General features: G+C 39.0%; 1 protein-coding gene across 1 annotated transcript in view; it reads left to right on the top strand.

The window, feature by feature from the left end:
* CCDC192 (coiled-coil domain containing 192) overlaps window positions 1-1,418 on the top strand; it is a 212,291-nt gene extending 210,873 nt beyond the window's left edge. The window contains exon 6 of the mRNA XM_070374845.1: window positions 1,128-1,418. Coding sequence (XP_070230946.1) covers window positions 1,128-1,414 — 287 coding nt within the window. The 3' untranslated portion in view covers window positions 1,415-1,418. The remainder of the gene's footprint in view (window positions 1-1,127) is intronic.
* The last annotated feature ends 24,096 nt before the right edge of the window (window positions 1,419-25,514 follow it).

Below are 25,514 nucleotides of genomic sequence, written 5' to 3'. Positions count from 1 at the left end.
GTGGGCTGCCGTCTATGGGGTCGCACAGAGTCAGACACGACTGAAGCGACTTAGCAGCAGCAGGGACACAATAGTAGCAGGCTTTTGTATCCCGGACTTCACCTTATGTTTCTTTTAGGTGCAGCTATGCTGTGTGTTTTCACTGGGGTTTGAGTAATGTCTGGACCTTCAATTATAGCAATTAACTGTCAACACCACGTGCCAGGCTCATTCATATGCTATTGGTTCAATTAATCCAACAAAGACACCCAAGCCCTTGACATGCCTTACTTCTTATAGCCGAAGTCTGCCTTTTATACAACTTAGAGGTTATTTTAATAGTAGAAATTTCTGGATAAGAGTGGTTGGGGTGGGGGAGAATACTGCTAAAATCTAGTGGAATGAGATTTCCTTTTAATAGCTAAAACTTCTGATGGCCTCATGATATTTACTTTCAAGGATTTCCTGCTGCCAGCCTCTAATCTTTTTTCTCTTTGTTGGAATCTCTCTCTCTCTCCTTCCTTATTCAGGCCTTTATCCTTATCCAAGGGGTTAGATGATAGAAACTAAAGATAAGATTTACATTCAGGAGGTATGTGATTTTATTAAGACATACTGAAAAGTCTTCAGACCGAAAAAAATTGATCTGTATATCATGCTACAGAGTTTCCCTGATCACCTCAGATTACACCTAAAGTTGACTTGGATTAAGAAACTTATATTTTCTCATTATTATTTTCCCCAAAAGGGGCAATGGCAATTTTTTTTTCAGTCAAATTATAAATTACATTGAAGTATATTTCTACCAGATTGTGAAAAATTCTTAAGGAAAAGGCTATTGCTGTTTATTGCATTTTAAAGGACAGCTCATTCCCATGGTTAATTAAAAGTTAAATGCGTATAAAAAAGAGTTGGCAAAACTTGAATCTCCTCCCTCTCCAGAGGCTTCTAAGATTTTTTTCACGAGCACCGAGAGTCTTTCCCCACACTCGATTCAGATTCCTTTCTCAGTATATCTGACCAGATGATGCAACATCTGTGTTCTCTTTTAAGAACATGAGAAATGAAGCTTTTTCATCTTCCTTCTCTTTGAGTTCTGGGAAATCTAATTAAAACTGCTCAGGTTTTCCTTTTCTTGTTTGCCTTAGAAGACAGCTCACTGGAAGAGTCCTGTGGCGGTCTCCCGCCTGTGGAAGACGGTGACCGAAAAGTCAGCCTGATAATGGAGTTGTCGACTCAGGTTTCCCTTCAGAATGAGAGGATCACTCAGCTGGAAGAAGTTTTAGAGGAAAAGGAAAGGAAGATTCAGCAGCTGGAAGCTGAGCGGGAGGCCCATTGTTTCCCAGAGGTCAAGGACTCTCCAGAATGTTTACAAGAAACCCCAGTTTTCTCTAATAATAATGTCTCTCCTGTGGTCTATGATGAGGATTTGTAAAGATACCCAGTAAAAAAAAACAATAAAAGTTTATTAAGTGTCATCAAGGTAAAGACTAGAGCCCAAGCAATCGCCTCACTGGTAAACGCAAACTCAAGTTCATGGGTCTGACTATCCTATAAAGTTCATATTGGGAGGAAAGAAAACAAAGGGAGGTCTTCAGATGCAAACACCGAACCCTTCAGACATTTGTCATATGATCCACACAGCTGTAGAATACTATGTTTTTAGACATTCCTGATAACAGACGGAGAGGGAAAAGCACAAAACTACACAGATGGTCAAAGAATTTAGCATCATCCTCTCACCAGAGGTTTGTCACACTGCAAGGGAGGGGTGGGACAAAGCCCATTTTGGTATGCAGCTCGACTGTGAACAGAAAGCTATCGTGGAGGGTGAGTTTCAAGCTGGGGAATGTTGGGGTACTGAAAGCATAATCACTGTGAGCAGAGTAAATAGCCATGACTTCTGTCCTTTTGTAACCTCTAGAATACATTTCTCTATTGCATGTATTTCATTAGCATTTAGCAAGGGTAGAAATGAAGTAAAACCAAAGCAATCAAAAGAATGGATGAATCAGAGCTGCAGTCCTTTGGGAAAAGTGTCCTGGGACACCATCTCCCTGGGAAAATGGGTTACACTCGCCTTTCCCTTACAAGCAACACTAAGACCAAAGCAAAATATCAATGAGCTGTGGACAGCATAAAAATAATTCAAAAATAGAGTATAAGCAAATGAAAGCTACCCTGTAATTAATGGAATAAAAGATGTCATATATATTTCTCTCCCACACATTCCCTTCAGATGAACCATTTCCCATCCAGAGAGCAGCTGGGTACTAACTTTAAGACCTTGGTGCTTAATTCTTACTCTTTTGATACAGCATGACTCAGGCACACAGCTAGAGCTCTTCCATGAGTCTGACTGTTGCTACTTCCCAATTTAACTCAATCAGTTCAACAAATATTCATCAAAACTCTTCAGGTACAATAACAGATACTAGCAATATTGTAGCAAACATGAAAATCACAACTTCACAAATCATTCAGGAGTTCACACAGTTAAGAGTCTCCTTAAAACAAAGTTTCTAAACCTGACTTTTTCAAAAGGAAGTATTGGGTTTTAGACTCAAAATAGCTTTGCAGCATTGACTCTAGAGGTTCACTACAAAATAAAACCACTGGTTCTGCCAGTAGCTTCTATGGTCATATATAGCAAGAATCTTCCCATATTTGTTTTATAACCTCAGATTTTCAGCTGAAATGTCAGCAATACACACAGTTGTAGTCCATTATCAGAAATGAAACCAACTTAAAGTTTCATGATCATAAATACACAACTATCCCAGAGGGTGACTCGAAAAGCACTTTCCCACAGCTCCAAGAGAAGCTTTTCCATGAAGTTTACCTAAGTCCTTCATCCAGAAATCGCTTCTCTCTGGCACCTCCTTCTTCTTCAAACTTTTTGATCCTCATTGTCTTTTCTGTTTCTCTGGTACCAAAGAGGGTTCCCTGTTCCAGTCCTGAAGTTCTGTTAGTTGCATCTGACACCACAGTAAGACTGAACATTACCGTGTTTTTCCTGTGTATTACCGTGAGAAAGCTTTAAATTTTTCAGTTAGTTGAATGGACTACCTCCAGCAGAAACTTCGTCTCTGCAACTTTGATGTGTTATTATGATAATTAAGTTTCCATTTCTTTATTTTACTAAATTGTCTTAATCTCATGGGATCCTGAGGCTAAGATGACAAATGTGGGGGGGGGGTTCTATCACATCCCAAAAAGGAGAGTGTTCGCTTCTAGATCAATTTCCCCTTGTCAATGTCACGGCTGGCCCTCAGCATGAAAGTAGCCTGACAGCAGAGATAAAGTAACAGGCAGAGCTGGAGCTGCTGTTCCTAATTAATGGAGCCTGTCACCTCTACATATCTAAGGACCAGTCGCCAAAGAAGAAATCATCAAGAGTCTTATTACCCTGCAAACCTGTCTTTACCAGAAACTCATCTTGACTCAGGTCTAGGTTATCCCCAAATCAGAAGTGGAGAAGAGATTTGGTCCAAAGGTAAAGAGACTAATTTTTGTTAACGACACCTTGGTAATAAGAATTCTTTAAATATCCAAGTTTTATGAGAAGGGGGGAAGATGAGAAGAGGTGTTACTGGTCTCTGGCCTCTGAGACACTTATAAGTACAAAATTTCACAATCCCTACTGGACATCTATGCCATTGTATGCCCCTCAAAGTTCATTTCCATTTTCTGCCATTCCTCCAAATAATTGGGTCGTAAACTTAAGGTTGTGCCAAATAGCTGGTTCAGACAAACTAAAAATCAGATAATATCCCACCCTGTAAGCCAAAGTCTCATTTTCTTAGAAGCCAGTTGGATTGTTGAAATAGTCTACTGACTTTTAAAATATCTGGTGTAAATATCACAAGGCAGTTAGTATGCTCATGACCTTGTTCTTAAAGAAAATTTAGGAAACCATTCAGGTATCTGGTTCAAACTAATTGGAAATCTAAAAAAGTAAACTAATTAACAAGTAACTAAAGCCATTCTTTGGAGAAGGCAATGGCACCCCACTCCAGTACTCTTGCCTGGAAAATCCCATGGATGGAGGAGCCTGGTAGGCTGCAATCCATGGGTCGTTAAGAGTCGGACACGACCGAGTGACTTCACTTTCACTTTTCACTTTCATGCATTGGAGAAGGAAATGGCAACCCACTCCAGTGTTCTTGCCTGGAGAATCCCAGGGACAGGGGAGCCGGGGTGGGCTGCCGTCTATGGGGTCACACTGAAGTGACTTAGCAGCAGCAGCAAAGCCATTCTTTAACAGTCTAAACACATTTGTAGAAATACAGGTAGAGTTTTAATTTTACTTTTTCACCAATCATTAACTATTCTCACAGAGAAAGTTAAGTTGAATGTGTGGTATGACTCATCAACTTAAACAAATGCTGTATTTTTTTTAACAATTTAATTTCATTATTATGTGCGTGGCAAGATGAAATCATAGTAACAGACTTATTAAAGACTAGCAGGAAAGCAAGTTATCAGAGAAACCAACCCAGAAATGTGAAGGAGATGCCCTAGGATTTAATGAAATTCATAAAAAAGCAAGACACTATAGTATTTTTGACAAAAACATTTCTGAGAAAGAATGAATTCAGTCAAGTTTCAGTTATCTCTTATGCTCTCTGCTTACCCCCAAACCCTATCATTTCCTTCTACATTACTCTGAAGTAAAGATTTTTTGCTTTAATAAGTAGAGAAGTGCTGATGAGTGTTGCAGGCCTAAGTCAAAATAATATTTATCTGGCAATTATCAAGTATAGGGACTGCAGAGACAAAACTATTTCCAACAGACATAAGAAAACAAACATATTTAAAGGACTTGGAAAACAAAATGCTTGAGATTCAAAAGTTTGACTCTCATAGTTTGAAAAACTAGACAAAAAAAGAAAAAGTAAGTTGTAAAGAATAAATGATTACTATAATTTCTCCCCTGCTATTACAACAAAATCTTGTTAGGATTTCCCATACACAAGCAAATGTTTTTGCTCATAGAGGAAAGTCAAATTCAAGTAGGAAATAATCTTTTTAAAATAAAAGTACTAGTACATTGGGACAAAGTTCAATGCAAAAGATAGGGTCGGCCATGAGATTTCCCATACCTAATGAAATTAGGACTTCTACAGTAAAACAAAACTAAAAATAGCTTTAATTTCCAGGTTCCCAGAGAAATTAAGCATCTAAGTTAGATACTCAGTACATTCCTAATAACATGAACAAGATGGCATTTAATGGCATCTTGTTAATGCCATCTTAAGTGGCAAGATGACGTTTAATTCATTGTCTAACCAATTCCATCCCAAACGTTTAAATTTGCTCTTTATTTAACAAAGAACAACCCTTAGTGCTCAAATTCAGTAATACCCAACCCCTTGTTTTTGGATGGAAAATATCACAGAATGTATTGTTTAATAATCCTTTGATCCATTTTCTTAAAAACCACAAATAAGCTGAAATAAGAGTTTATCATCTGATGTCACCTTTTCAAAGAATGATATAATCACAGGCAAAGGATGACAGCTGAATGAGAGAGAAAGAGCTAGATTTCCACCAGCTCTTTGTCATATGGGGTTCAAACAATAATAACAGTGAGTTCTAGTTAAAAGAGAAAAACTGATAATATAATCCTTGGCCCTGTAATAAAAAGGTGTGCCTTATTGCCCAGCTCCTATTTGAATGAAGCTGGTATGGTGATGGTGAAAGAAACAACAAAAAGCTAAAGTGGATGCCATATTATCTTGCTAGGGACCTGCATTTACTAGCCAACAGTTATGTATATAGGAGCATAACTAATATTTACATATCAATTTATGATTATTTAAACATTTTCAAATAGATTATTTTATTTAATTTTCATGAGGTAGGTTTTAGTTAGGTTATTAATCCCAAGTTTATAAGTAGGAAATGCCAGAACCAGGCCCCCAGGCCAGAATAACTTTCACAACACTCACCACCTCTATGCAGTTACGTAACAAAGACATTCATTGTCTCCACCTCTTTCTCAGGTCAGCCCTCATTTCCATTCATAGGAAAAACAGTTTTCCATGGGTACCTTCTTTCTCTAACTTATTCCATAAGAGGAGTCCAAAAACTGTCCAGATTCAACTGATCAACTTATTGATTTGGTCAAAACTCTGTTTTAGCTTTTGTTTGCCCAGTGTGTTTTGTTTAAAGTAAATACTTTTAAGAAGAGTGAAGATGCACTGTATGGTTTGCCCTGCTACTGCTAAGTCGCTTCAGTCGTGTCCGACTCTGTGCGACCCCATAGACGGCAGCCCACCAGGCTCCCCCGTCCCTGGGATTCTCCAGGCAAGAACACTGGAGTGGGTTGCCATTTCCTTCTCCAAAGCATGAAAGTGAAAAGTAAAAGTGAAGTCGCTCAGTTGTGCCAGACTCTTAGCGACCCCATGGACTGCAGCCTACCAGGCTCCTCCATCCATGGGATTTTCCAGGCAAGAGTACTGGAGTGGGGTGCCATTGCCTTCTCCAACGGTTTGCCCTGGGCCCCACTATTTCCATCTGTCTTAAAGCAGGCTGCTTAAGACACTGATCTCAACTGCCCTGTGAATAAATGGTCTGGAATCCCTGCCTGAAATACAATGTGTACACCAGGTCCAATTTTGTATATTGTCACCATAAATTTCAATGTTTGGGTTTTTAATTTACAGTCTAATATATACTCAAAATGAGAAATTTTTAGACAAAATGAGTATATTACATCTTACCTTCAGTTAGTTAAAACATTTTCAGATAGATTTTTATTTAACTTTCATTTTACATTCAGAGGTAATGCATATTTCCACATGCAGGACAGAGACAGCACAAAAAAAGACCTAAAGGAAGTAGCCAAGAGTTCACTGCAGCTTCCTCATCAGCTCAGAACAGTTTCTAAATTTCTCTTTTTTGTATGTGTGTGCTGTACAGAATGAAATTCAGATAAAGTCATTTGACGTACACAACAAATCTCAGGTAGGTAGGTAAATGATGACTACCAGAACTGGTATTTTCTAAAGGGAGAAAGCCCATCTATAGATGTTCTACTTATTTCATTTACACAACTCCCCTTTGCAACCAGTGGCATCAGTTCTCAGTTTCACACAGAGAAGCAAAAATGAACAATTAAGGGACATCTATATTTAGCATTTACAGACAGGAAAACTAAGCTGTAAATATTAGAGCTAGACTCAATTCAGAACAGGGGTCAGCAAATTAAGGCTACAAGCCAAATCCTACTGGCTACCTATTTTTGCATGACTGGTGAACTTAGGATGGTCGAACAAAAAATTTTTTACATTTTTAAATGGTTGAACAAAAAAAAATCATATTCATGACACAAAAATCATTTGAAATTCAATTTTCACTGTCTATAAGGTAACTTTTATTGGAACACATCCATGCTTAGCCATAAAGGTGTCCCTGGGCTGGTTTCTTGCCTATCGTGGTAGAGTTGAGTAGCTGTGACAGAGACCTACAGCCAACAAGCCCAAGTATCTGGGCCTTTGCAGAAAAAACAATTTGCTGACTCTTTGTTTAGAGCACATCAACTGAATTGCTTGAAGTCATACAGCTAGTAAGTTTCAGAATTAGGCTTGACTGTGATGTTCTTACTACAATTCGACTACTCCTAGTGATCAGAGTACAGACATTTTTACACAGATTTGTTCACAACTCAGCATCCTAAGGAAACTGTGTTACTCAGAGGGTCCCCCAATCTCAACAGGCTATGGCTCAAAAAATAAATGCACATGCCTTTTATTATCCTCTAACAGAATGATTTTTCAGTGTATTAATGTATTTTGCTCCCCGTATTTCATTCTTTCCCCACATTAAAAATATAGCTTGCTGTGTGCTCCTTTGTCTAGAACCAGGAGTTCTGTGTAAAAGCAGAGAAGCAGACCATGAGAAATTTTCTAGGCTTTCTCATTTCCAAAGCTGAAGTCCTTTGCAGAAAGAAGGTTTGAGAAGATGCCTTTGAGGGGAAGGCGAGGAGACAGGGAGGGATTCCCTCCTCCCCTGAGGCATGTGTGTCCAATCAGCAGCAGGAACCCGTTCCTGCTCCCTTCTTCAGAGATGTGGTGGGCAGGATCAGCCACAAGGACCAAGACTTCAGGCCCTGCCAAGAGTTTCACATACACATGTGTCTTTAGTGTGAACAAGCTGCAGCCTTGAGGGGACCAAGCTGACTGGGAAGACAGGGTCCCAGCATCATGAAATGACAGAAAAGTGTCTCCGGACCAAGAATCCTGGCCTGAAGTCAGGCTAAGGCAAGACTCAGAATGACTGGGGCCAAGCTTCCTGCCTCCTTGGTGGGACAGGGGTTCAGAGTCAATATTCAGATAATTTATAGAAAATAAAGAAAGAAATTTGTGCAGACTTGCATTTGTAGCCTGAGATTCATTGCAGCTGAACTGTTAAATCCATTAAAAATGAGAATGACAAAGACTCCACCCCTCCACCCAGAACATCTTGCTGGGGCCAACCTTCCACTGAGTTCTGCTCTCCAGGAAACTTATGAAAATCCCCCCTTGCTGGTGACTCCACATGTGGATCTGTGGTTCTCACCTTGAACTACTGCAGCTTCAGAGAGGGGCTGTCACATCCAGCCACACTGTGACCGCCTACCTGCCCCTGCCACGTACACCTCCACCCTGATACCCTGATGGACTCAGTCACAGTCAGAAGCATCTCCCTTAACCTCCTGAAGCATAGCCAAACCATGCAGTAGTGTTTAACAAAACTTCATTAAATGCTTGGGAATAATCAAGATAAACTGCAAAAAATCACATACAGGGCTAAACAAACAAATTCTTGTTTGTCCTCAGTAGGCTTCCATGGGGCAGACACAGTACCCTTGGCATTTCACCCTTGTTCAGAAAACATCCCATTTTCTTCCCCCATGTTCATTTTGAACCCCAGGATGATTAATGATGACAATATTCTTCTTCTGGAGAAAATTCTACCCCACCCACAGGGTGTGGTCTCACTTCATGGACTGCAACTACATGTCCCTAAAACCGGGAATATTTAAGCTTAAATAACACTTTTTGCGGCATTCCTAGAGTCCTATAGATATCTATACTTAGGAGAAAATGGTCTCGAGATATACTTCTGTACAGAAGGCTAAGTATCAACCTGTATGTCTACATTCACATATATGGTAACTTCATTATCAAGAAGTAGGCATTTGCTTCACATTCTTATAATTAAATGACCATTTTTGCGATTTTTATAATATAAAGGAAGGCTTCTCCAAAGGTGAATGAAAATCACAACTCTACCAATCCAGCTGCTGATAACTTATATGGAATTTCCTGCACAAAATCAAAGTCTCTTTCTCTGCCATAGCACCCTCTACCATTCCAAGGACTACATAGGGTGGCAGCACTACAAATCAAAGGAGAAATCTCATCACAGTGCCATTTTTGGGCAAGTTACCATTTGTTTTAATAGATTAATAGCCAGATATATGCTCCCTTGTTCACTCAACAAATATTTACTGAGCACTTACTATGAGTTTGTACTTATCTTATGCTCTATCAATCATATCAGATGTCTAGATTTGGCCCAAATGTATAAATGGAATAATAGAGAGTTTATCATTGCCTTAGATATGTTCACTATACCTTTTAAGTTTGTTAAATAGTAAGTTCAAGGAATACCTGATAGTGGGGGAGGTTTTCAACATCACAATTTCTTTTCATAAATAAATTTGAAATTGGTTAGAGGGATTTTTTTTTTTAACCCTTCATGGATTTTCTTGAGTAGATGAATGCTACTTTGTAGGGATGGACAACTTTCAGAGAGCCAGGTCATGTACAGTCTGCTGCAGACTGGAGGAAGATCTAGGGATGGAGAAAGGTTGTGGCTCCATTTAAGATGCCAGGAATTTAAATTAATCTAAATATCCTCTGGGAATTACCCAATCCTACTATTTTACCACAGAAACTTGGACCCATTCCAAAATGTTGTTCTTGAAATTGCATCTTGCTACAAACTTTAATGAAATGAGATACTGAAGAAAGAAAAATATTTTTACATCTTCGTGTTTACGCCACAATTTTGAAATAGAGTATTTAACTCCCAAGACATGAAACTGTTTGTGAATCAGGAGTTCAGGCTGTGGAAAGGTTATCTATAATGGTGACCACTGTTTTCAAGCCCTCAGATCATACTTAGGAATTGCTGAGACCTACTTAAATGCTGAAACTGGAAAGTGTAATCTGAGAAAATATATTCCCTTCTGCTATTTTTTTCAGTAAGAACTGAAGAACTCAATGTATACTGAGAAAACAGAATTAGATTTAAAGAGAGTCACTATCTATATTGAAATTTCTTTTCTTCAGGAATTAAAATGAGAAAATAAATACTTACAATATGAACCAAAGACATGGAAAAATCTCTCCTGGGTGATGAATCCCAAGAAAATCTGCTCTCCTTAATACCAGGGTTAATCCTGAATGAGTCAGAGTATCTGTGATATCTTTCCCCAAGAAAACTATGGTGAATCCCTAAGAGTTCTAAATTATCAACACATAAATGTTCTATTGATTTAATGAACTCTCTATAGGAGGAATAAATCCTTAGAGAAAATGAAAAATGCTAGAAGTTACTAAGTGGAAAATAGAGAAAGAAGTTATCATTTATTTTTGGTACGGCTATAGTTGGCATCATATTTTTTATTAAATTATGGTTGTTTCAGATGTCTTGGGTAAGTACAATTAACTATAACAGTTAAATACTAAAACAGGGAACTTCTAATCTGAACTTCTCATCACTTTCCTAGATTAGGGAAAAGAGCGAGTTAAATGTTTTGTGTATTGCCAGTCAGCATTAGTGACAGTGAGGTTTGTTTAAAATGAGTTTGTGAAATTTCCCCCAAAATGAAGTTGATTAGAATCTGCCCTTAAGTGAGATAACTTGGCAAATCACATGTCATACATATATATATATTAGATGCTCATAGATGATTCCTCATTTTTCCTAATGATCTAAGTAGTGTTGGAAGGAAGTGAGTAGTATGGCAGCTTTATAAAATAAGCATCTTAATTTTTCTCCCAGTTCTAGAGCACTTTATGAGATTCTTCATTCTGTTACATTTTTAAAGAATTTTACAGAATTTCAGTCAGTTGGATAATGAAATGACACTGACATACATTTCTCCTTGAGAGCATCCACATGTGATTAAGAGAACTTTTATTTCAAATGCATTTGAAAAGTATGCATTACTTTCCCATCTCCAACAAGAGACTTTAATAAGTAATATGTATATAATATCAAGAATAATCTGTTAAAAAAAGCTATATAAAAGACAGACATACAAATCAAACTGGATTTTTAAAAATAACCCAAAGGAAAGCAGGAAAAAGAAAATGAAGAAATAAGTAAACAAACAGAAAATTTAAAAACAAAATAGAAGTATTAAACCCTAACATAGTAACAGTTCCATATAAATATGAATAATCTAACTAAAACACAAGGAATCCGAGTGGATTTAGAACACGACCCAACTATATGCTGCCTCTGAGAAAACTATTTGAAATATAATATAGGCAGGTTGAAAACTTAAAATGTAAAATGATATTTTATGCAAACACCTGACAGAGGAAAGAAGCAGTGGCTATATTAATATCAGATAAAGTAGACTTCAGAGCCAAGAAATTTATCAGAGTTGAAGGGATACATTATATTGTGATTAAAGAGTCAGTTCACTAACAAGATATAGTAATGCTATATATATATTGGCATATACAACAAAGCTGCAAAATATCTGAAACAAAATGTGACGGAATTGAAAGGGAAATAGACAAATTCACAACTGTAGTTGAAGATTTCAAAACCCTTCTCCTCACAGTTGATAGAACAACTAGAAAGAAAATCAGCAATTGTGTAGTAGAACTGAACAACATCATTAACCAACAGCATCTAATCAACACTCACGGAACTTTCCATTCAACAAGAATAAACAGTAGCAAGACAGACCACATCCTAGGCCATAAAACACATCTCATCAAATTTAAAAGAACTTAAATCAAACAGAATGTTCCCTGGCCACTAAGAAATGAAACTAGAAATCAATAATGAAATGATAATAGAAAAATCTTCAACTTGGACAATAAACTTCTAAATAATCCATGGGATAAAGAAGTCCCAAGATAAATTTTAAAATACATTGAATTAAGTGAAAATGAAAATAAACATATCAAAATTTGTGGGACAGTGCTAAAGCAGTAATGAGGCAGAAATTTATAACATCAAGAATAAATATTTAAAAAGAAGAAAAGTCCAAAACCAAAAATTAAACTTCTTATGAAGAACCTAGAAAAAAAATGGGCAAAATAAACCCAAAGTAAGCACAAGGAATAAAATGATAAATAGCAGAAATAATTGAAAAAAAGAAAATGTAGGAGAAAATCAATAAAAACAAAGACATGGTTTTTTAACATATTGACATAATTGACAATTTCTACAACTCTGACAAAGATAAAAGAAAGGAGACACAATATATCAAGAACAAAGCAGTTGCTTTCCATGTGGACATCAAAGGAAAATAAGAGAATCTGCATGGCAAAATCTGACAATGTCAAAAAATGAACCAATTCTTTAAAAACTTTCAAACTACTACAACTCAGTCTATGTGAAATTATTTGAATAATGCTACAAATGTTGAGGAACTTGAATTAATAATTTTAAAACAAAAAATCTCCAGGCACAGTGATTTCACCAATGAATTCTAAATATTTAAAATAAGTATCAACACGAATTTTATGTAATCTCTTTCAGAATTTAGAAACAAGTATATCAGACAGGGTTCTCTGGAGAAACAGAACCAGTAAGGGGTGTGTGTGTTTATAGATAGTATGATAGATAGATGTGTGTGTGTGTGTGCATATGCATGCATTCATGGAGACAGAGTGAGCAAGAGCATGCAAGACAGATTTATTTTAAGGAATTGGTTCTTGTGAGTATCAGGACTGGCAAGCCCAAAATCTCCAGGAAAGAATCAATGTTATAGTTTAACTTCCAAGGCAGTGTGTTGATAAATTTCCCAAGGGAAGTCAACACTTTTCTATCAAGGTCCTCAGCTGCTTAGATGGGACTCACCCATAATATAGAAGGTAATCTGCTTTACTAACTCTGCTTATATAAATCTTAATCTCATTTCAAAAAATACTTCCACAGAAATATCTAGAATAATGTTTAACCAATTATTTGGGTACCACAGCCTAGCCAAGTTGACACATAAAAACAATTATCACAAGGAAAGAATACTTTCCAACTCATTTTATAAAGTTAGTATTACCCTGTCAAAACCAGAAAAAGAAAACTAAGACCAATATCCCTCATGAATATAAACTCAAAATATTTTAACAAGACTTTAGCAATACAATTTTCACCAAAAATGAGAAATAATTATACATCATGGACTGCTGCTGCTGCTGCTAAGTCGCTTCAGTCGTGTCTGATTCTGTGTGACCCCATGGACTGCAGCCTACCAGACTCCTCCATCATGGGATTTTCCAGGCAAGAGTACTGGAGTGGGGTGCCATTGCCTTCTCCACATCATGGACTAGAGAGGTTTATTCCAGAGATGCAAGACTAGTTCAATACTCAAAACTAAATCAAGGGAATCTACCATATTAACTAGCTAAAGAAGAAACATAACACATCAATGGATGAAGAAAAAGCATTTGACAAAATTCAAAACCCTTTCATAATTTTAAACTCTCAGAGAAATAGTGATAGAAGAAAACTTGCTCAACTTATAAAACTTGCTCAACTTATAAAACTTGCTCAACTTATAAACTTATAAACAGGTCTCTCATAATCTTGATGAAGAACGTCTACAAAAAACTTACAGGTAACATTACACTTAATGATAAAAGACTGAATATCATCCCTCTAAGACTGAGAACAAAATGAGGATGTCTAATCTTACCACTCTTACTCAACACAGTGCTGGAAGTTACAGTCAGTGCAACAAAGCATGGAAAGGAAATAAAAGTCATACAGATTGGAAAGGAAGAAACAAAACTGTCCCAAATTACAGATGTGTAGAAAATCCCAAGGATCTAGAAAAAACTTACAGGAATAATAAGTGAGTTCAACAAGATCTCAGGATATAAGAGAAAAATACAAAAGTAATTGTATTTCTATGTAGTGGCCATGAACATGTAATTAAGACATTGTAATAAAAAATGCAATACCATTTACAATCCTTTCATTCTTTAATTTTAAAAAATCTTCCAGTGTACATCTAGCAAAACATGTATAGGGCTTTTATACTAAAAACTATAAAATGCTAATAAAAGAAATCCAAGAAGATAAATGGAGAAGCATATTGTGTTTACATATTGGAAGACTCAAGATACTAAAACAGCAACTTATCCCAAAATAATATAAAGGTTTAACATAATTCCGATCAAACATCAGCAATACTTTTTATCTATATAGAAAAGATTATTCTAAAATTTATATGTAAAGGTAAAGGAACTAGAATAGCTAAACAACTTGAAAATATTTGAAAAAGTAATGACAGAACTTTCAAAATTAATGATAGACACCAAATCAACAGATCCATGAAGCTCAGAATACGCAAAGCAGGTTAAATGCAAAACATATACATATTTATGCATGTGCATATTCAAGTTTCAAAAAATCAGATGAAGAGAAAATCTTTAATGAAACCAGATGGGGGAATAAAACACCCTACCTATGTAGGAACAAGGATAAGAATATATTGAACTTCTTGTCAGAAGCTATGCAAGTACAAAGTTAAATATCTCAAGTATTAAAAGAAAAAAGCCATCAACCTAGAATTTTGTATCAGTGACATAATTCTTCAAAGATAAAGGAGAAATACTCTCTCAGAAAAGCAAAATTAGAGAAACAGAGAATAGTGGTCGCCAGATGTTAAGGGTCAGGGAACAAAGTGCATGTGGTTATAACAGGACACCGTGAAGATCTTTGTGGTGATGGAAATGTTCTGTACCTTGACTGAATCCATGTCAATATCCTGGCCATGATATTATACTGCCGTTTTGCAAGGTGTTGCCACTAGGGATGGAGAAGGCAATGGCACCCCACTCCAGTACTCTTGCCTGGAAAATCCCATGGACGGAGGAGCCTGGTGGGCTGCAGTCCATGGGGTCGGTAGAGTCAGACACAACTGAGCGACTTCACTTTCACTTTTCGCTTTCATGCATTGGAGAAGGAAATGGCAACCCACTCCAGTGTTCTTGCCTGGAGAATCCCAGGGACGGGAAGCCTGGTGGGCTGCCGTCTATGGGGTCGCACAGAGTCAGACACGACTGAAGCGACTTAGCAGCAGCAGCAGCCACTTGGGAGACTGGGTAAAGGATACATAAGATCTTTGTTATTTCTTCCAGCAGCATGTGAATCCATAATGATCTCAAATAAAAAATTTAATAGGGAAAGAACTCGGCTGTTCCGGATTGTTTCTTCTTTACCCTTATCCTAGGGTTGATGCTAACAAGTTCTGAGAAGAGGAGGTGGTAAGCAGATGGCTCCCCTGCGGCAGCGGGCAGCAGGTGTCTGTTCATGTGTCAGGCCCATGCTACCTTCCTGCTCCAGGTATGACTCATTCTATCTTACTCTCATGGTGTGTGGAGGAGCGGCGCACCTTGACCTGGCTTCCACATAGCATCCTGGTGTCCATCTGCTAACACGTGGCCTCAATCCCTTGGTCATGATGGATCCCCTCATTCCTGCCACAGGACCGACAGAGCCTGGAGGCTCCCCTCAGCTTACATCAGTGATCTGCTCTTGGGGGACTTCTGAATGCCTTTGCTCACAACTTCAGATACACACAAAACTGAGAAGATGTCTCTGCCCCTCCTGCCTAGATACACTGTGCCACCAGCTTTCACCTATCACCTCTGCCATCTGTTCACATCAGAATGGCACGGGAGGGAGGGGTCCCTTCCCTGAGAATTGCTGACCCCTGGTCCAAATTCTGGTCATAGGTTTCTATCTTCCAAACTGCACATTTAACAAGGGGTTTCCTCATAGCCACGTTCTCTCAGCCTTCACCACAAGAGAAACTGGTTCTACAAGGACGCCTGTGAATTTCTCCATCTTCCATTTAAACCAGCAGTTTTGAAACTAGAACCAAGAATATGCCACCTTTGTCATTCAGGTTTCATAACATCTTCCCTTTCCCTTATGCTTAGACTTAAACAATGTACAACTTATGACTAACTTATTTGGGCTGAAGGGAAATATCTTTGGGTAACCAAGTAAAGAGAAGAGATTTTAAACAGCTTGGCAACAAAGGACAAACACGTCAATGAACACACTGGGGTGAGGGGTTACATCCACGGTAAGGAATCTCTGCATTGTGTGAAGGGTGCATCAGGCACCACCTGCCCCCAGCATGCCGGGCCTTGGCTGATGGGCTTCCACCATGAACACAGCAGACAATTTGTCTCCAAAGATAACACAAACCTGCCATGGACCTTAAGACTCAAGAGGCTATTTGGAAATACTTCTTAAAGTGAATGTTTTCATATTAAAGAAAAAGGAAGACATACATGGCAGGGGAAGGAAAAAAAAGAAAAAAGCACAGGAAAACCTTGAACACAAAACCTGAGGGAAATGGACCATTTGCAAACCCTTGTCTTAATTTTATCTTGACAAGAAAGCTTCCTTTCTCCTTTCCTCTGTGCTGTCCACCTACTTCCTGATAACTTTCACTTCACTGAAGCCCTGTTTCCACACAGACCCCTGTGAGGTCTTCTTGTTGCACACACAAAGATCCTTTTCAAAAGCTCAGTGCTGGCAGTATACTTGTTTGATACTTAGAGGCTGCTTGTTAAGTCGCTTCACATCCTGGTGCACAGAGCACTATAGATAATTAACCTTGTGAATTCCTTATAAACATCCAAGCCAATGTCCCCTTGGTCAAAGATTTCAAACACAAGAAAATCTTTTGTGTGAACAGGAAACTGATTGGCGTACTTACTGTTAACTAGACAAACAACTGCAAGTGAATTGCATTTGTTCTCTTGGCAGCTCTGTTTCTACAAAGAGGCTTAACTAGAAGATTAAAACAAATTCTATCTTAAAATATTGAGCTGTAAAATCATACACCTGCTCAGAGTTCAAAGGACCATAGTCTTATTATAGGTTGTATAACCATCTGGAAACTTTTACACAGAAACACAGTTCATAGTAACAAACCTGGACATCTTGGGCAAACCTTCCCAAGTCCAAGGTTTCCTGGGCTGGCAGATTGAAAAGAGAAGGCCAAATGTATCAGCTTCCCCAAGGAAAGCCAGTTGGACTGATAGCGTGGAGAGTTTTGGAAACTTGCACAGTATCATTGCTCCAAGGAAAATGCTAAGTTCTACAAGGGCAGGGAAAACACGAAGCTACTTTTGGATTCTATGTCAGAAAGGTTTTGCCAACTCCAGAATAATTATGGTTATTAAGAAAAATACTGTTTCCTGGCCTATATGGTGATTATCCTTTGTTGTTGTTGAGTCACTAAGTCATGTCTGACTCTTTTGCGACCCCATGGACTGTAGCCTGCTAGGCTCCTCTGTCCATGAGATTTCCCCGGCAAGAATACTGGAGTGGGTTGCCATTTCCTCCTCCAAGGAATCTTCCAGACCCAGGGATCAAACCCACACCTCCTGCTTTGGCAGGCAGATTCTTTACTGCTGAGCCACCAAGGAAGCCCAATTACCTTTTATTTTCCATCAAAGATAAGTATTAGAAGTAAATGGGGTACATAAGAGAAATTTTTGAAAGGCCGTGGGCTATTTAAGCTTTCACCAAGATTGAAACTTCCTGGGAGACTGCCCACACACAAGATAAAAATTAATATGATCCAGGGATGCAGAAGGTGATTCAAGGAGTGTTGTTAAGAAAATGACTGTTTTTATTACTACCTAAAATTTTCAAAGGAATGACCTAATGCTGCACAGAATGAACAGACCACCTCTTAGAGGAGAGTTGGGTCTATTTTTTTAACCTGAAGCAGGAAGGGCCCCTCCTGGGCTCTGTCCCTGTCCTGAAGCTGCCCTGGGCCCCCTGCCAAGGATTGCTCATTAGGCCCCTACTGCTTTTATGTCCTCATCCAACCGTTTTGCCTTCTGCTCTCACCCCTTTCCTCTATGATCTACCTCCTACATGCTACGTGATAGAAGTGACCTGCATTCCCGGGCTACTTGCTTGGAGTAGGGAAGATCACCTTGGGCTGATGTGAAGATCAGTTGTTGGCTTTGTCTTCAAGACACAGACACACGTAAAAATCCACTAAAAATTGAGACAAGACTGGGCGTTCCTTGGGCTCTGAAGGATTGTGTTTCTCTTGAAGTGAAAGTCACTTAATCATGTCCAACTCTGTGACCCCATGGACTATACAGTCCATGGAATTCTCCAGGCCAGAATACTGGAATGAGTAGCCTTTCCCTTTTCCAGGGGATCTTCCCAACCCAGGGGTCAAACCCAGGTCTCCCACATTGCAGGTGGATTCTTTACCAGCTGAGCCACTAGGGAAGCCCAAGAATACTGGAGTGGGTAGCCTATCCCTTCTCCAGTGGATCTTCCCGACTCAGGAATCAAACCAGGGTCTCCTGCATTAAAGGGGGATTCTTTACCAACTGAGCAAGAAACAAATTGTCTTTAGGAACTTGAATCACTCCTGTGGATCCTTCCTATGGGCTGTGCCAGCACATGGGTCCCTGTGGGCTTGATGCCAGGGACTGTCCCCTCTGGGTAGCAGAACTCATACAGTGCCCACTTGCAACTTTCAACCTCTTACAGAATAAGGAACCAGATCTCCTGGTAAAATGGGCTCCCTTTCTTTCAGGGAAAGAATTATGTCTTAACTACTCACTTTCCAGAGAAATTTTCTTTACAAAAGCTCCCAAGATTAAGCCTCGTGGCAGTTCCTTGTCCGTTTCAGCAGAGGTTTCAAACCGGCTGAACTCAAAAACACATTCATTATTCTGTTGCTCTCTCTCAAGTTCGCTGTTTCTCCAAATGTCTGTTATACTTCTGAGCCACTCAGTTCAGTTGTTCAGTTGTGTCCAACTCTTTGTGACACCATGGACTGCAGCATCCTAGGCTTCCCTGTCCATCACCAGCTCCCAGAGTTTGCTCAAATTCATGTCCATCGAGTCAGTGATGTCATCCAACTATCTCATCCTCTGTTGTCCCCTTCTCCTCCCACCTTCAATCTTTCCTAGCCTCAGGGTCTTTTCTAAGGAGTCAGTTCTTCGCATCAGGTGGCCAAAGTATGGGAGTTTCAGCTTCAACATCAGTCCTTCCAATGAATATTCAGGACTGATTTCCTTTAGGAGGGACTGGTTGGATCTCCTTTCAGTCCAAGGGACTCTCAAGAGTCTTCTACAAACACCACAGTTCAAAAGCATCAATTCTTCGGCGCTCAGCTTTCTTTATAGTCCAACTCGCACATCCATATATGACCAATGGAAAAACCGTAACTTTGACTAGATGGACTTTTGTCAGCAAGGTAATGTCTGTGCTGTTTAACAAATATGCTGTCTAGGTTGGTCATAGCTTTTCTTCTAAGAAGCAAGCGTCTTTTAATTTCATGGCTGCACTCACCATTTGCAGTGATTATGGAGCCCCCCAAAATAGTCTCTCACTCTTTCCATCGTTTCCCCATCTATTTGCCATGAAGTGATGGGACTGGATGCCATGATCTTAGGTTTTTGAATGTGTTTTAAGCCAGCTTTTTCATTCTCCTCTTTCACTTTCATCAAGAGGCTTTTTAGTTCTTTACTTTCTTCCATAAGGGTGGTGTAATCTGCGTATCTGAGGTTATTGATGTTTCTCCCGGCAATCTTAATTCCAGCTTGTGCTTCATCCAGCCCAGCATTTCTCATGATGTACCCTGCATATAAGTTAAATAAGCAGGGGGACAATATACAGCCTTGATGTTCTCCTTTCCCTATTTGGAACCAGTCTGTTGTTCCATGTCCAGTTCTAGCTGTTGCTTCTTGACCTGCATACAGGTTTCTCAGGAGGCAGGTCAGGTGGTCTGGCATTCCCATTGCTGGCTCAGCTGGTAAAGAATCTGCCTTCAATGCAGAAGATCTGGGTTCGATCCCTGGGTTGGGAAGATCCCCTGGAGAAGGGAAAGGCTACCCACTCCAGTATTCTTGCCTGGAGAATCTGAGGCACTAAATGTACTTAATTTTATAATCCAGCTAAAACTTCTAAAAACAAGACTTCCAGGGGTTTAGCTCAATGAGTAGAGTCATGACAGTGTCATGTAATGTGACTGATTGGAGTTTCCCTAGCTTTGGCTGTAGCTCTCTGTCTGGCCTGAGCTCCTCTCCAGGAAGCAAGCCCTGCACATCACCACATCGCCCTCTCATCTGTTTCCTGCCAGTTCAGCAGGCAGCATGGCACCTATGTTCGAGTCAGGATTGCACTACTTCCTAGCCATGTAACCTTGGGGATCATTCCCTTTACCTCTCCAAGTCTTGGATTCTGGCTTAGCACCATGCTAAACAGTCTTATCTGGTCTTCCTTTTTGGAGTTTCCCTTGGACTCAGAGGCCATTTCCCTCAGAACTGAAAAAGACAAAGCACTGCCACGCAACCAACAAAGAATTGATGCCTGTTCCTTGACCCTCCCTTTATAAGATTTCCTATTTCCTGCTGCAGCTGCTGAAATTAGAGATTCACTGACTTGAACAGTTGCTACTGACTCATTTCTCATCTTCCTATGACATCAACAATACTTACTATATATGTGGAGAGAGAGAGAAGGAAAGAGGGGAGACGTACCTACCATGGGGTGATGAAAACTTAATAAATGTTGTATGAATGAATTAATGCTACTAAGTGAAAACCTGGTAGAACTTTTTAATAACTAAGATGGACATGTCTGGACCCCAAGATGTATTATTTAACAAGACACTTTTCAACAGCCAACACTAAAATTCACGGTGACCTCCTGGCTGCACTGAAAAGATTTCATCTTTTGAACAGGAATGTTCACATGTCCATTAGGTTTCCCTATCAACAATGTTCAATGATGAACACAGACAGGCCTGATTTTCCTGGTTACATGAAGGTCAAGTTGCCTAGTCTGTGCCACCCATCAGGCATTTCCTCATACCTCGTGTCAAAGGCTAAATTTATGCCTGAGTAAAGAATAATAGAAAAAAATCCCAGATATGAAATTGTTAGAAAACACTAAAAGTATAAAAATTGATAACAAGTACTATTTCAAATGGTTAGAGTGAAGATTAGATGAGATCATATAAGCACCTAAGTTACTGAGCAGAGAGTTTACCCCATGGTAAGCTTACTCCTTAGAAGGAAAGTTATGACCAACCTAGATAGCATATTCAAAAGCAGAGACATTACTTTGCCAACAAAGGTTCGTCTAGTCAAGGCTATGGTTTTTCCTGTGGTCACATATGGATGTGAGAGTTGGACTGCGAAGAAGGCTGAGCGCCGAAGAATTGACGCTTTTGAACTGTGGTGTTGGAGAAGACTCGAGAATCCCCTGGACTGCAAGGAGATCCAACCAATCCATTCTGAAGGAGATCAGCCCTGGGATTTTTTTTTGGAGGGAATGATGCTAAAGCTGAAACTCCAGTACTTTCGCCACCTCACGCAAAGAGTTGACTCGTTGGAAAAGACTCTGATGCTGGGAGGGATTGGGGGCAGGAGGAGAAGGGGACGATAGAGGATGAGATGGCTGAATGGCATCACTGACTCGATGGACGTGAGTCTGAGAGAACTCCGGGAGTTGGTGATGGACAGGGAGGCCTGGCGTGCTGCGATTCATGGGGTCGCAAGGAGTTGCACACGACTGAGCGGCTGAACTGAACTGAACTGAAGCACTCAGTAAACACAAGTTCTTGTTATTTTTACCAAAGTATAAAATAGCATTTGAAATCTCAGAGACCGCAACCAAGCTAAAAATATGCAGCAACATTTATAAATATGTCAATACTAAGGACAAGTGTCTGCTGTCTGTTAATATCCTGTCATCGTAAACATCCATCATGGTAGGGATCCCAGGACAAAGGGTCTAAGGGAGGGAACTGGATGCCTGTGAATCATTGAAGAAGTACTCTTCAGAAAAACTTGTAAAAGAGGTGAGGAAAGTTAAGAGAGTGGAGGATGATAAGCTAAGCAAGGATGCGGTCTCAGATGAAGTCCAGTCTTGCATCAAGCTACAGGGAAGCTCTGGAACTTAAATCCAAACACAGAGTTGTCACTCATGTAGGCAAGGAGGCTGGTCTTTCGCATTTCCATGTTCATCAGTAATTTGCTGTGGGCTGCTCTCCTCCCCACCCCCCCAAACACACACAAAAGATGGGGTATAATCTACAGGACAAGGCAGCTTCCTTCAGCTGAGGGCAGTTCTCCAGAAAGGACAGCCCATAGCAGCTACCACCCACAGCCCCTGAGGCATATTTACAAAACCATGTGATAGACTGCTGGCAAAAATTAGGCCAATTATTCTCCTTTCTATATCCATGTCCCTTGCAATGGGACCTTCTGGCCCCACACCTTTTGTATCTGAACTGGCTTCATGACTTATTTAAAATTAATTCCTATCTTTTTCTTTTTTTATTTAAGGATAATTGCTTTACAGAATTTTGTTTTCTGTCAAACCTCAATATGAATCAGCCATAGGTATACATATATCCCCTCCCTTTTGAACCTCCCTCCCATCTCCTTCCCCATCTCACCCCTCTAGGTTGATACAGAGCCCCTGTTTGAGTTTTCTGAGCCATACAGCACACTCATGTAGGCTATCTATTTTACATATGGTAATGTAAGTTTCCATGTTACTCTTTCCATACATCTTCCCCTCTCCTCCCCTCTCCATGTCCATAAGTCTGTTCTGTATGTCTGTGTCTCCATTGCTGCCCTGAAAATAAATTCTTCAGTACCATTTTTCTAGATTCCGTATATGTGCTTTAGAATATGGTATTTATCTTTCTCTTTCTGACTCACTTCACTCTGTATGGTAGGTTCTAGGTTCATCCACCTCATCAGAACTGACTCAAATGCATTCCTTTTTATGGCTGAGTATTATTCCATTGTGTATATGTACCACAACTTCTTTATCCATTCATCTGTCAATGGACATCTAGGTTGCTTCCATGTTCTAGCCGTTGTAAATAGTGCTGCAATGAACAATAGGATACATGTGTCTTTTTCAATTTTGGTTTCCTCAGAATATCGGCCTAGGAGTGGGATTGCCGGGTCATATGGTGGCTTTATTCCTAGTTTTTTTAAGGAATCTCCGTGCTGTCTTCCATAGTAGTTGTATCAATTAACATTCCCACCAACAGAGCAAGAGCATTCCCTTTTCTCCCCACCCTCTCCAGTATTTACTGTTTGTAGACTTTTTGATGATGGCCATTCTGACCGGTGTGAGGTGATATCTTGTGGTTTTGATTTGCACTTCTCTAATAATGAGCAACGTTGAGCATTTTTTTCATGAGTTTGTAACCATCTGTATGTTTTCTTAGAGAAATGTCTGTTTAGGCCTTCTTCAAACTTTTTGATTGTTTGTTTCTCTAGCATTGAGTTTTACAAGCTGCTTGTATATTTTGGAAATTAATCCTTTGTCAGTTGTTTCATTTGCTATTATTTTCTCCCATTCGGAGGGTTGTCTGTTCACCTTGCTTATAGTTTCCTTTGCTGTGCAAAAGCTTTTAATCAGGTCCCACTTGTTCACTTTTGTTTTTATTTCCATTATTCTAGGAGGTGGGTCATAGAGGATCTTGCTTTATGTCGTCGAGTGTTCTGCCTATGTTTTCCTCCAAGAGTTTTATAGTTTCTGGTCTTACATTTAGGTCTTTAATCCATTTTGAGTTTATCTTTGTGTATGGTGTTAGGAAGTTTTCTAATTTCATTATTTTACATGTAGCTGTCTAGTTTTCCCAACACCATTTATTGAAGAGGCTATCTTTGCCCCATTGTATATTCTTGCCTCCTTTGTCAAAAATAAGGTACCCATAGGTGCATGGCTTTATTTCTGGGCTTTCTATCTTGTTCCATTGGTCTGTATTTCTGTTTTTGTTCCAGTACTATACTGTCTTGATGACTGTAGCTTTGTAGCATAATCTGAACTCAGGAAGGTTGATTCCTCCAGCTCCATTCTTTCTCAAGACTGCTTTGTCTATTCAGGGTCTTTTGTGTTTCCATATGAATTGTGAAATTTTTTGTTCTAGTTCTATGAAAAAATGCCATTGGTAATTTGATAGGGATCACATTTAATCTGTAGATTGCAATTGGTAGTATAGTTATTCTCACAATATTGATTCTTCCTACCCAGGAACATGGAATCTCTCTCCATCTGTTTATGTTGTTTTTGATTTCTTTCATCAGTGTCTTATAATTTTATGTGTACAGTTCTTTTGTCTCCTTAGATAAGTTTATTCCTAGATATTTAATTCTTTTTGTTGCAATGTTTCTCTTTCTGATTTTTCATTGTTAATATATAGAAATGTGAGTAATCTCTGTGTATTGGTTTTGTATCCTGAAACTTTACTAAATTCACTGATTAGCTCTAGTAATTTTCTGATACTATCTTTAGGGCTTTCTATGTCATCTGCAAACAGTGAGAGTTTTACTTTTTCTTTTCTGATCAGGATTCCTTTTATTTCTTTTTCTTCTCTGATTGCCGTAGCTAGGACTTCCAGAACTATGTTGAATAATAGTGATGAAAGTGGACACCCTTGTCTTGTTCCTGATCTTAGGGGGAATGCTTTCAGTTTTTCACACTGAGAATAATGTTTGCTGTAGGCTTATCATATATGGCCTTTACTATGTTGAGGTAGGTTCCTTCTGTGCCCATTTCTTGAAAAGTTTTAATCATAAATGGGTGCTGAATTTTGTCAAAGGCTTTTTCTGCATCTACTGAGATGATCATATGGTTTTTATCTCTCAATTTGTTAATATGGTGTATCACATTGATTGGTTTGCATATATTGATGAATCCTTGCATCCCTGGAATAAACCCAAATGATCATGGTGTATGAGCTTTTTGATGTGTTGCTGAATTCTGTTAAAATTTTGTTAAGGATTTTTGCATCTATGTTCATCAGTGATATTGGCCTGTGGTTTTCTTTTTTTGTGTTGTCTCTGTCTGCTTTTGGTACCATCAGGGTTATGGTGGCCTTGTAGAATGAGTTCGGAAGTGTTGCTTCCTCTGCAATTTTTTGAAAGCATTTTAGAAGGATAGGCATTAACTCTTCTCTAAATGTTTGACAGAATTCTCCTGTGAAGCCATCTGGTCCTGGGCTTTTGCTTTTTGGGAGATTTTTTATCACAGCTTCAATTTCAGTGCTTGTAATTGGGTTGTTCATAATTCCTATTTCATCCTGGTTCAGTCTTGGAAGATTGATCTAAGAATCTGTCCATTTCTTCCAGGTTATCCTTTTATTGCCATATAGTTGTTCATAATAGTCTCTTATAATCCTTTGTATTTCTGTGTTGTCTGTTGTAACCTCTCCTTTTTAATTTCTAATTTGGTTGATTTGATTCTTCTCTCTTTTG

The sequence above is a fragment of the Bos mutus genome, chromosome 7 (genome assembly GCF_027580195.1).
Source record: "Bos mutus isolate GX-2022 chromosome 7, NWIPB_WYAK_1.1, whole genome shotgun sequence".
Classification (NCBI taxonomy): domain Eukaryota; kingdom Metazoa; phylum Chordata; class Mammalia; order Artiodactyla; family Bovidae; genus Bos; species Bos mutus.
This window is presented reverse-complemented; position numbering and strand designations above follow the sequence as displayed.